Genomic DNA, 13,452 nt, shown 5'->3' with positions numbered 1-13,452 from the left:
AGGGTGCTGGACGGTCATATGCCGGATAGTGCCATCTCGTTGGTCTATAAAAAACTGATCAATGTCCGCGCAGACCTCCTTCTGGGTGTGAGAGAGCAATGGGTTTGTGATGGTATTGAGCTGGATGATGAAGATTGGCAGTATGCGGTGTCATCCCCCAAGGAGGTAGCGATCCCGGCCAGACTACGCTTGGTCCAGCTTAAAATCTTGCATAGGGTGTATGTGACCGGCCCTCGGTTGATACATATGGGCCATTCGGTAGATGGACTCTGTAGGCGTGGTTGTGGTACATTGGCCACCTTCATGCACATTATTTGGGAGTGTCACGCGGTCGCTTCCTACTGGAGGCGTGTCCATGCGGTGATGAGTGAGGTGACTGGAGTTGACTTGCCGGCTGAGGCCCGGCGCTGCCTACTGAATGTGTGGGGCCCCACGGATTACAACAGTGCGCAAACCCAATGGGTTACCTTGGGAAACATGGTGGCAAAGCGTGACATCGCTCAGAAGTGGGGCGCTACATCGCCTCCCTCTGTGGAATTGTGGAAGACCAATATGGATTGGTGTATGGTTCGTGAGAAAACAGTGTACGTGGCCCGAGGTAAACCCAGGAAGTGGCACAAGGTCTGGGGGGCCTGGAATGAATATAGGGGTGATATCTGTCTCCCACCCGACACTGCCCCCTTGGAGGAACGACTGTCCCCGTAGCCTGTGGTTCCAACTCCAATGTTTCTACATTGCACATCCTGCACTCTTTCCCTCCCGATATCGTCCATTTTGCACGGTTCATACGTGTACTTTTCGGGTCCTTGGCCCAGCCTTCCCCTGATCTGGGTATTGTCGCAACTATGTTCTTTCGCCTTGCCTTTTAGCACTGGTTCTGGTGCTCTTTTATCGTGTTCTATTTCATGTTTTCTTAACTTGTAACATAAAACTAAACCTGATACGATTTTAAATTATGTACTGTGTGCACCAGTCATCCTACCTTTACTATGCTGCCTAGCCTCTGGGATGTAAGGCTAAATAGCTGTGTACTTTGATTCGTCAATAAAGGTTTTCCAAAAAAAAAAATAATAATAAGGATCAGTAACAATAATTCTGCATCATCTGCACATAAAAAGTATTGGAACAACCCTGGAGCCAACTCTAGGAGTATCTGCACAATGGATCTGAGCTCCCCATCAACCCCATTGATATAAAGAGGAAGGGCGCTAAAATGCCACCCTGCCTAATGCCTCTTTATATCTCAAAGGGACACATACACTCCCCCTTGATCCACAGTGCACCCTTGCAGTCATATTCACATGCATCCTAGCCAGTGATGTAACTATATTGTCTGATGCCTCTAACAGTTTCGAAGTTTCCTACGGTTTGCTATGAATAACCAGGTTGAATGTGCTGCTAAAGTCCATAAAACAGAGATAACAGTGGCCTTCTTTTGCCCGCTACTAACAGATTCAGAGATTGCTCGACAGTACCCAAACTCCTTCTGAACCCTTACTGGCAGTCTGTCTTCTGCCCAGCGATCTCTCCTAGCTAAAATGACTCCTGCCATAAGCTTGGCTGACAAATCCAGGAGAGATATTAACAGGAACGGTCACTCCCAGTTCCCCTTTTAAAGATAGGTACAATTATAATATCTGAGCAGGTAGAGGGGAAAAAGCCAGCACTGGTCACATTTAGGACATTTTGTGGGCAGGAGCCGAAATACTTATTTGGTCTTATATACGTCCATTGGGTCACCATCAGGTCCCACAGCGTTACCTTTACAACTTTAAACTATACTCAAAGTTACCTAATTCAAGGTGAAAGCAACTCTTCCAGTTGAAACTGGTGTAAAATCATACTATGAGCAACCTTGATCTAATAAGGGGTGAATATCAGTATAAAATGATTAATCAAGTCTGGAGGAGAAACTACACAATCTGTGGGGGACATTTTGTTCCCAAGTAGAAGTCTGTTTATAGTTTGCCAAAATAGTATTGTGTTGTTAATTTCAGCTGCTTGTTTTAAATTAAACCAACGTGTCTGTAGTTGTTTCTTTCTAGTTACTAAACCAAGTTTGTATATAAGTCTAAGTAATTGCATGTTTTCCCTATCCCTTGGTTTCCCATGTAGGGCTACTTTTAGTTTTCACAAACAAAAGTACAGGATTTATCAAGCCAAACCTTTCAATGTTCATGTTACCCCGAGCGGGCTTAGTCAGAGGGACTCAAATGTTGTTGAGATGTTTTCATGTGCTTTATTTAGACAGCCATAGTGTAATGCCTGATACAGACAAGTCAAGATATTTGTTAACAGGTTTTTACTATAGAAACTGTAAGTCAAAGAGGTCTACCCCTGGCCATTTTAATCTGACACCATTCATTGTCACTGCCACTATACTCTACGCTTTGATCAGAGTGGGCTGGAGCCATATTTGCATCTGGATGGTTAAGATCGGTGGATTAAGGTCACTTATGCCATTAAGTTCTATCGAAGTTTGCAACTGTTATCCAAGGGTTAAGTGAGGTTTTTATATGATTATAAAGGTCGATAATTAATTTGGTGTATGATTATGACAGGGACAACTATTTCTAATGTATGTTTTGCCAGCAACATGGTCACAACATCCCCATAGGAGTTATGTCAAAAATAAGGGTGACCCTCACTGTTTGCATTCCCAAACACATTCTTACCCGGGTAGGGACATGTTCTTACATTGAAATCTCCAGTCCTTATCATTCCCTTTTGTAAAAAGATATGCAGATATTTCTCCCTAGCTAATGCCACCTCAGAACAAGAGGAATAAAATGTATTATTGTAAAGGTTTATGATTAATAAATTAGGGCAATTATCTAAAGTTAGCAACATAAATTGATAATAAGGGGATTCCATAAATGTCTTAAAGACCTTTGTTGGGAGAGAAGTTGAAGCTGGAGTCACAAGATCCCCCTTACACTTCCCAATGGTGGCCAGGATAGCTGGAGTAATCGATTACAACAAACCATTAATGTAATGTAATGTGTTCTCAGTGCAAACGACCTGTGCAGTAGAAATATATGTATACCAGAGATCCAACTGTGGCTTATCCACAATTTCTGCTACCTTCCATAAAACTACAGTAACATTAAACATTACCGGAGATGATGAAACATTTGAGTCAGAGGCCACACATGGTTAAATTGTATCTTTTTAATCCATGAGAATACTATCAACATGAACCTTAGAGGGAGAAGTATCTTTCTTTGTACTAAACGGGAGTCAATTATTATCATCCAGGAATTCCAACCAAACCTATGTATGAATCCACTCCATCACTATATTTCAACCTTTCCTTAGGGTGATCGATTGCATGGTTGACAAGATATTGATCTATTTGGAAGAAAGATACCCAGGAGCCAAATTGAAAAATGTCTGTGCAATCATGGTACCAATGAGGAAGAGGTCAAAAACTTTAATAACAAATATTTCACTAAGTCTGGTGAATTAAAGGTAACAATACAGGCACCTCGGTGATTTTTTATCTACCAACCCATTTCACTCTCCTTACCATCAAAATTTCATTGAAGAAAAACTGGGTGTTACTATCAGCCTGATTCATCAAGGTGAGTATTTGCTATTCCTTAATAGCGATTATTAAGGAATCGCTATTAAGGAATAGCAAAATGCTATTCACCAAGAAATCGCTAAATAAATTTCGATTTCTAATTATTCCTTAATTGTGATTAGCAAATTGCTAATCGCAATTAAGGAATATCTCCCCATTCATTCCTATGGGCCCAAAGGCCCATAGGAATGAATGGGAAGACATTTCAATGTGCGAATCGCAATTAGCGATTTGCATATTGAAATTGCGATTTCAAGGGTGCAGGGGTTCTCCAAAGAACACCCTGTAGCACCCCTGAAATGTATGCTACATTGGTGTTGCGCACACACATGTCCCAAGGACATGTGTGTGTGTAACATGAAACTTAGAAAAATGCATTTAAATGCATTTTTCTAAGTTTCCGCTATTTACCACGAGGTTTGACCTCGCGGTAAATAGCGGGAAATATTTGCAAATTCGCAATTTAAAAATGTTTCAAGAATAGCATTTAAGGAATCTCTAATAGAGATTCCTTAAATGCTATTCCTCGCAAATATGCGAATTCTTAAATAGCGATTTTTGCATTTGGGATGATGAATCCCAAATGCAAAAATACCGCTCGCAAAGGGCCAGATTCTCAGAATCTGGCCCTTTGCGACCGGATTTAACAATGATGAATCAGGCTAATTGTCTTCACGAAAACCAATGGACCATTGTTTTTCAGCTCCCCCGATCTCTGGCATGAGGGAGTTACAATGGGGGCACACACTTTAAAATCAACACATAAGGCATAGCCTCAGGAGTTATACATGAAGTACATCCCGCGGTACAAAAGTATACATTTTGTAAGGACCAAAATTGAACTAGTTAGACTTTTTAGACTCTCCCATAAGATTTTGTTTTTAAAAGGTAATACTAATGCAGTAGCAGCTGGACAGACTCCCTCCCCTCTGACGTGTTAGGCGCACGCATGGAGGTTGGATGGTCATGATCCAAATGATTGTACTGGGATGGTGCTTCCCTATTGTTATTACTGTTATGATAACTTCGTTGCATCACGTATTTTGATGCTCGTTCCATGACCAACCTCCTTCCCCCGCATTTTGAGTGTCTCTGTGGCCCAAAATTAAGCCCGCGTATTTCTTTTTTATGAGGTCCAAGACCTTTTGTACCATAAATTAGACAGTTCAAACTTGTTCTTCACATCATCGAGGTCTGATGTAAAATAAGTCTCCTCGGAGTTAAGTTTCTTATTCATGGAATTCATAAGAAAATAAATATCTTCACTTTTATTCCCACATATCTGAGGGCTGACCCGGTAGTCTTTGGGAAAAAGGCTTCCTTTTACTGGTGCTTGATTGGGTGGCATTATTTGTTGTCGCATGGCCCTTGTTTGGGGTCATTACTTTTGAGCTTAGGGAAGACTCACCACAGAGGGTAGAGAAACATCAATGGCACTTAAAGAGGCATCTGACGCACATATACATTATTAGAAAATGACAAGTCTGCAAGTTCTTGCTGGGCATGCATCTAAGGCTTTCAGCCAGTCCCTTTACAGCTTGCTAGCTAGCAACAAGTCTCCCTTCAGTATTTATGATTTTGTGGTTATTAGTCCCATTGCACCACAAAGGTAGGTCATTTGAAAATGCATTAGAGAGTTATTCATCCTCACTGGTAACCCCCTCGGCAGATTTTCTCTTCCCCGTCATGTGATGACCGACCAATGCTCTGAGAAGATAAATGTAAGAGCAGTGGCTCAGCCAGACTCAATCTGCCTTGGACGGGCTCAGACAGGCCAATCTTATCCCATTGTGTGCCTTGGCACATCCCACACGTGTCCCTCACTGGGGGATAATGTCATGCAATTTAGAGCACCTCGCTCACCCTGGAGTCCACATGAAGCATCATAAACACTGCATCCAGCAGCCAACGCACAGCAGGAGAAAGCGTTGCCTTTAATGGCGCCTCCCCCAGCTGGAACTCTGAAGAAATCTGGAACTTGGAGTCCGCTTGAAGGATCCTAAAACAGCTCCATTAGCAGCTAACAACAGCACGTGCATACAAAATTAACGGTGTTTGTTTGACAGTCAAATGTGTGTATTTTCATAAATTAATAAACTGATGTTTGGGCAAGTTGAAATATACCTTCAAACCATGTAAATACATTATAATCAGGAGTGCTGTCCTTTACCCTACTCTGTATGATTAGTGTAACCTGGGTGCTGCCAGAACCATTACATTTTTCATAACCTGGAACATAGCAATACTATGTGAGCTAGTAAATCCCGCTTAGCTCTCCTATGTACTGCCTGAGACTGCGCATTTCACCTGTGCCCTTCTCTTCACCACATTAAACTGCTAAATAAAAAAAAATGATACAGAGAAGAAGCTTGTTTTTGTAATGTAGAGTTACCTTATCATGAGGATTTCCAGTCTGGCTAAAATAGAGTGCGAAGCGGCTGCTTCCTTTTATGATGAATGTGTAATTGTCTGATTCAGGGGGCACAAAGAATCCACGGAGACGAGCAACAAATGCACTCTGGCCTGAGGGCCACTTGTAGGATGCTGAATCTACCCATGATGCACCAGCATATCCGGTGGTGTTTTCGTTGTATGTGAGTGCATCTTCTAAGAGAGAAGGGTTGGTATTGTTCCACACCTGGAGCATTAGTCCTCTTCCCCCTTGATAAAGAGAAATATAAAATCAAGATAATAATCAACATTTGCCACCATCTTAATATTATTACTAATGTGTATCTCCATTATGTCGACTTGTAACTATGCTTACCAAATTGCTTTCAATCAATCAATCAATTAGGCTTTTGTTAAGCGCGACTACTCACCCGTAAGGGTCTCAAGGCACTGGGGGTGGGGGGGATGCATGCTCCAAGGAGGGGGTTTGCTGAAGAGCCAGGTTTTGAGGTTTTTTGCAAAGATGGGGAGTGATGTTGTCTGTCTGAAGTGGAGTTGAAGGGCGTTACAGGCTCTGGTCATGAGGAAGGAGAAGGAGTGGCCTCCCGATCTGGTCTTTCTGGTGCGGGGGGACACGGCGTTGGAGAGCTGAGCTGATCGCAGAGTTCTTTAGGGTGCATGGAATTTGAGTCGGCTGTTCAGGTATGCTGGTCCGGTGTCGTGGAGGGCCTTGTGTGCTTGGGTGAGCATCTTGAAGGGGACTCTAGCCTCAATGAGGAGCCAGTGGAGTGTGTGCAGAAGCTGGGAAATTTGGCAGTGTTGAGGATCAGTCTTGCTGTGGCATTCTGGATGTTCTGTGGTTTGCTGTGAGGTTTTTGTTTACTCCGGCATAGAGTGCATTGCCGTGGTCGAGTCTGCTGGTGACAAGGGCATGCTTGACGGTCTTTCTGTGTTCGAGGGGGATCCATTTGAAAGTCCTAAGTAGGAGGCAGAGGGTGTGGAAGCAGGAGGATGAGACTGAGTTGATCTGGCGATCCATTTTGGGCTCGGAGTCCAGGATGATTCTCAGGTTGCGCGCGTGGTCCGTGGAGGTTGCTGGGCTTCCGAGAACGGGTGGCCACCAGGTGTCGTTCCAAGTGTTGGGGTTTGGGCCTATGATGAGTACTTCTGTTTTGTTGGTGTTCAGTTGTAGGCAGCTGTTTTTCATCCATTTGGCGACAGCTTCCCTGCCTTCACGAAAGTTGTGTCTGGCAGTGTTGGGTTTGTTGGATAGAGAGAGGATGAGTTGGGTGTCGTCTGCGTACGACACAATGTTGATCCTGTAGGTTCTGACGATGGGGGTGAGCGGAGCCAAGTAGACGTTGAAGGGGGACTCCACAAGTGGTAGTTTTAGGGTCCTAGAGATAAGGGGGGAGTCTGACCCCCTGCGTTCTGCCAGAGAGGAAGGAGCGGATCCAGTCGAGGGCCTTGTCCCAGATCCCTGCGTCATGGATTCTGCATGTTGGGATGCGCTGAGAGACCATTGAATGCCGCTGAGAGGTCGAGGAGGATGAGGGCTACTGTTTCTCCTTTGTCCAGTAGGGTGCAGATGTCATATGTAGCGGCGAGGAGGGCGGTTTCCGTACTGTGTTTTTTTCTGACGCCGGATTGACAGGAGTCGAGGATGTTGTGCACTTCGATGAATGTGGCGAGTTGGCGTTGATGGCTTTCTCGATGACTTTTGCTGGGAACGGGAGCAGAGAGATGGGTCTGTAGTTTTTGAGGTCGGTGGGGTTTGCCAAGGGTTTCTTCAGGAGGGGGTTGACCTTGGCGTGTTTCCAGTCATCGGGGAAAGAGGCGTTCGCAATGGAGCGGTTGATGGTGTGGTGGAGCATGGGTGCAATGGTGTCAGCCGCTCTGTTGAAGATGTAGTGGGGATAGGGATCTGTGGGGGCTCCGGAGTGGATTGACTTCATCTTCTTCAGTGTGTCTTCGGTGGAAAAGGCTGCCCACTTGTAGATCGCTGGCTTCAGGCTGTCAGGGGTGGTTATTGAGCGTTCAATGTGTTGGTTGTCTTCGGCGAAGTTGTTGCAGATGCTCTTTGTTAGATCTTGGGGTCTCTAGTTGGCAGAGGTAAGTACCACTGTCCAAATAGGGACCCTCGTTTCTAGTCAGGGTAAGAAGGAAACACTCTTCAGATAACCCCTGCTCACCCCCTTGGTAGGTTGGCACGAGCAGTCAGGCTTATTGAAGGCAAAGTGTAAAGTATTTGTACCAACACTCACAGTAACACAGTGAAAAATTGAACTCCACAAGAGTTTAGAAAAATAAAGGTATTTAATCTAAACTAAACAAGACCAAAACGACAACCTTCCAACATACACAGTTCAAGAATATGGTTTCAAAATTGTTCTTAAGGTTGCATTAAAATAATCCAAAGTTGAGTCACGTTTTAGCCAACAGTACCTTTAGATGTGACAAAAGTTCCAAGTGAAAGCTGCAGCGTTGAAAAACAAGCGATGCGTCACTCCTGAAACCCTGGGGAGGCGATGCGTCAAACCAGCTGGGCGCAGCAGGCGTGTTGCAGTGACTCGGTCTGTATGGGGAGGGATGCCATACCTTGTGTGGATTCCGGTGGGCAGGTTTCGTAGGAAGCATCTTGCAAAGGTATGATGCGACGATCTTCGGGACGGCGACAATCTCTGATGCGGCGGCGAAGCGCAGCGTCGATCTTCTCCTCACGTGGCCCCTCGCTGCGATGGCTCTGCGACGACTCTCATAGCGAAGCGATGCGGTCCGCAAGCAAGCAGTTCGACGATCTTACCCAGCGACGACAGGCTCTGCGATGATACTCGCAACAATGGTAATCTTCTCTCACCAGACTGCTGTGTTCCGCAAGCGAAGGATGCGTCGGCTCTTGCAGTGGCAACAGGTGCTATAACGACTTGGCCTTCGCGACTGCGGGAATTTCCTCGCACTGTCGGGGATGCGCTCCGCAAACGAGCGATGCGTGAAACTTTGCAGAAAGTCTTTAGAATCTTGATTTCTAGCTTCCCAACACAGGTACAACTTCCAGAGGCACCACAACTGGCCCAAACACTCAAGGAAGGACATAACTCTCTCAGTAGAGTTAAGGGAAGCTGGGGGTGAAGTCCTTCTGTTTCTGGGACTTCTTAACAGGGAGCCAGTTCTTCTCAGGCCCTTGTAGATTCTTTCAAGCAAGGGGACACAGCACAAAGCAAACTCCTTCCCCTCTCCTTGTCAGCAAAACAACTGCAGGTCAGTCCAAAAGCAAACAGCAGGTCAGTCTTCCTTCTTCAGTCTTCCAGCTTTCTCCTTGGCAGAGGTTCCTTCTTGATTCCAGGATGATCTAATTTTCTGTAGTCTGGGGTCCTATACTTATACCCCTAAAAGTCTTTGTTCCCTTTGTGCAGGAGCGCTCTTAACCCGGTCTGAACCAGTTCTGGGTGTTCCTTGAGCACTTCGTTTTCCTGGTTTCTCCTTTCTTTTAAGAGAGGGGCAGGTTCATCAGCCTCCCAGCAGGAGGTGAAGCCAGGATTGTGGAAGGCAGGCACAGCCCTATTCAGGCCCAGGTGCTATCCACTCCCACCACTCTCAATGCAGATGTGGCTATTCAGCCCAGGGATGGCCCACTCCGCCTCTTGGAGCCACCGAGCCCCTGCCACTCACAAACCAGACAGTCAATTCACAAACAGGCCAAGGCACACAGAAAGTTCGGACAAGAGAACAGCCACTTTCTAAAAGTGCTGTTCTCAAACACAGGATTTAAAAAACACCTTTCCTAAAAGATGTGTTATTAAATTCAGGGATAATAGACTTGTATTTCCTATCTTGCTCCAATGGGAAGATGCAGGTAGCCACTGTAGCCAGCATTCCCCATGATAGCCTATGGGCAAGATAGCCTTACAATGTGAAAAACGGAAATAGCTGTAATTCACTACTAGAGCATGTCACCTGCACTAGTACATGCTCTACCTTTCACATACACTGCAACCTGCCCAGGGGGGTACCTTGGGCCTTCCATAGGAGTGCCCAATGTGTACAGAAAGGGAGGAGTTAGGCATGGTCAGTGGGGACACTGGCCAGGTTGACATGGCAGATCACAGACTACACACAGGCACTGCGGTGGCAGGCCTGAGACACCATTTTAGGGCTACTCATGTGGGTGGCACAATCCGTGCTGCAGGCCCACTAGTAGCATTTGGATCACCAGCCCTGGTACACTCAGTGCATTTACTAGGGACTTCATGGTAATACAAATATGCCAATCATGGATAACCAATTACAATAACAATTTACACAGAGAGCATATGCACTTTAGCACTGATCGGCAGTGGTAAAGTCCCCAGAGTCCACAGGTCAGACACTCTTGATTTTGTGGTGGAAATAGGTGCTGAGTATGTCGCAGAAGTCTAGTGAGGGGGATGTCAGTAGATTCGCTGGTGAGTTGGGTGAACTCCTTGATGATGTTGAAGAGTTCTATGCTGTTGTGTGCTTGTGTGGTGATTCTGTCTTCAATTGCTTTTTTCAGGTTTCTCTGATGAGTTGGTGGTGGGAGTTGATTGCGGCTTTGAAGTTGTTGTGGGCTTCAGATGATTTGGTGTTCCTCCAGGCCTTTTTGTGGCCGCAGCAAGTGCATCTTGACTCTCGAAGTTCGGTGGTAAACAATCTGGCTTTCCTGGCGTGGGTGTTGTTGTTTTTCTTGAGAGGGGCTATGGTGTTGGTGCTGTCAGAGATCCATCTGTGCAGGGTTCGGTCTGCGGTGTTGGGGTCGTCGTTTTCCACGATGGTTGGGGTGGAGTTGCTGAGTGAGGAGGCTTTTGGATAAGTGGTATTTTATTATGTAACTGTATGGTCCTTCTTTAATTTTCAGTATGCAGCAGGTGCAGTGTCACAGGGGCCCATGTGCCTTAAGGGCCCAATGAACTCGAATTATGTCTCTATTTTACTATTAATTCAGTTGACGGGGAGACCATTTCCTTGCTTGCACCCAGGGCCATGGTCCTATTACTGTATTACTTGTATTACTACTGAAGCAGCCATTATACTATCATAGCCCTAAAAGGTTGTCATTTTTGTAATTAAGCACTTTCATAATGCTCTCAAATTAAGATAGCCCCTTCATTGTATGCAATGCAATTCATGAAGAAAAGGAGAACCGTTAATGAACCACATGGGCCAATATAGATGTTAGACCTATTCCTCACTTCAGGGATACCCCCTAACATTTTGCCTTTTACCCTCCACTGTATGCTGAATTTGTTTTGCTGGCCTTAGGACTCTGTGCACTTTACCACTTCTTATCAGTGGTACCTTAAACATGGTTCGAATGGCATACACCTGAATGGCATATTTAGTTTACTCATAAGTCCTTTGTAGAGTGGTATACCATATACCCAGTGCCTACAAATTAGATTCTATTAGTGGGCTTGCAACACATATTCTGCCTCCCACTTAAGTGGCACTATAAAACATGTGCCAAGCCTGCCACTGCAGCCTGAGTGCAGTTGTAAACTGCCATGTCAGCTTGGCATTATGTAATCCCCCACTTCTCGGGATCGAGGACTAATGGCAGAACAAACCACGGAAACAATTGTATTTCTATGTTCTTGTTTAATAATCACAAGTACACATAGAATAAGGAAAACAAAAATAGAAAGAGCGATACAAGTCTCGCAACACAAGGTCTCTCATACGTTACCCATCAGCCGTTGGCTCCTAATTATAAGAGCCGGGATCCAACCGTCCTCTGCATGGACACCGGTCCCGGTGTCCGGCCAACAGAGGACACTGTGCAGAGAAACGGCCGAAAATGCCGTTCGAAAACGACTGATGGGGGGGCACGCTGAGGAGTCCTCTGCAATCCTAATGGCCTCGGGAACACCAGTCAAGGTGCTCTACCGAATGGTTCAGTAATCAACCAACAACCCAAAACAGAGACGCAGCAACCACCTCCTTTGGTGGGCATCTCTATTCCTGTCCGTCTCGGGAGAGTAGAAACCAACGCTCGACCAAGACTCCTCAGATGCAAAGTACAACGAGCAGCCGCTCGTTTCCTGGAGACTTTACCGTAGTTCCAAACTGCGATACTTACTCCAACGTCGAACTAAACACAGCTCCTTGTTCCCGTGAACACGGACCAAATAGGACACAACGGACAGCTGATCAGGAATCAAAATATTCGACAATGTCCCTTCGGCCCATGCTCCTTTTATACTCATTTCCGGGTGCGTGACGCACACGCTTGGCATGCCGGATCGTGTAGTTCCTGAGTCTTCCGGGCTGTGATCTGTCTTCTGTACTGGGGTAGAGTTCAGCTCTCACCCGCGCCACGTAGATCTTGACAGTACATCCCCCCTATCCGCCCCTCCGAACAGGCCCCGCGCTATTCCGGCGTCTTTTGTGGAAGGCCGCGACTAACCGAGGTGCGTTGATGCCAGCCTCGGGTTCCCATGATTGTTCCTCTGGGCCGTATCCCTTCCAGGCCACCAGATACCACAGCTTGCCTCCCCGCCACTTGGAGTCCCGAATCCCTTCGACTTCATACTCCACATCGGCGGCAACTGACACAGGAGTCGAGGGCAATCGATCGCCTTTAGTGGCCGGTTTCAGGAGGGATACGTGGAACACCGGATGGATCCTCAAGTGGCTAGGCAAACACAGGCGTACATTCACAGGTCTGAGGCACTTGGTAATGCGATACGGTCCTATGAATTTAGGGTGAAACATGCTTCGCTTCCGGAAATGTAGATTCCTAGTGGACACCCACACATACTCCCCCACCATGTACAGAGGTCCCGGTCCCCGCTTCTTGTCCGCAGCAGCCTTGTATGACTTCTTGGCTGCCTCCAGATATGGACGAGATCGAAGAAGAGCCTCTTTGATGCGGGCCACTCTTCTTGCAGCTTCTGGCACCTGTAGGATTCTTGCCGGGTGAACGAAAGGTAGGAACCTGGGATGGTGACCATAATTGGAGTAGAATGGGGACGACTTGGTGGAGCTGTAGGTAGCGTTGTTGTAGGCAATTTCGGCCAGCCATAGGTGATCAACCCATTCCTCCTTTCCTTGATCTACAAAACATCGTAGATATTGTTTGAGGGACTGGTTAAGGCGTTCCGTCTGGCCGTCCGTTTGCGGGTGATAGCTGGTAGACAAAGCCGATTTGACGTGCAGCGCCGAACACCACTTCCTCCAGAACTGTGCCATGAACTGCGAGCCTCTGTCCGATATGATAGTGGTGGGTAATCCATGCAGCCGTACCACATTTTTCAGGAGGAGCAAGGCTAGCTGGCCTGCCGAGGGTACTTTCTTGCAGGCAATGAAGTGCCCCATCTTAGTGAGGTAGTCCACTACCACCATCACTGCCGTACAGTCCTGGTCCTTTGGCAACCCCACTATAAAATCCACGGAAATACTTTCCCATGGTTTGCTGTGTGATGGAAGAGGCTGCAGCAGGCCCTGTGGTCTGCGGTGGT

The 13,452-nt window shown here is 46.3% G+C and overlaps 1 protein-coding gene across 1 annotated transcript in view; it reads right to left on the bottom strand.

Annotated features, from left to right (window-relative positions):
- The window catches only part of LOC147724582 (fibrocystin-L-like), a 2,246,326-nt gene that overhangs the window by 1,967,099 nt on the left and 265,775 nt on the right, over nucleotides 1–13,452 (bottom strand). The window contains exon 13 of the mRNA XM_086918063.1: nucleotides 5,979–6,247. Within this exon, the coding sequence (XP_086774189.1) occupies nucleotides 5,979–6,247 (269 nt within the window). The remainder of the gene's footprint in view (nucleotides 1–5,978; nucleotides 6,248–13,452) is intronic.

The sequence above is a fragment of the Lissotriton vulgaris genome, chromosome 4_1 (genome assembly GCF_964263255.1).
Source record: "Lissotriton vulgaris chromosome 4_1, aLisVul1.2, whole genome shotgun sequence".
Classification (NCBI taxonomy): Eukaryota; Metazoa; Chordata; class Amphibia; order Caudata; family Salamandridae; genus Lissotriton; species Lissotriton vulgaris.
This window is presented reverse-complemented; position numbering and strand designations above follow the sequence as displayed.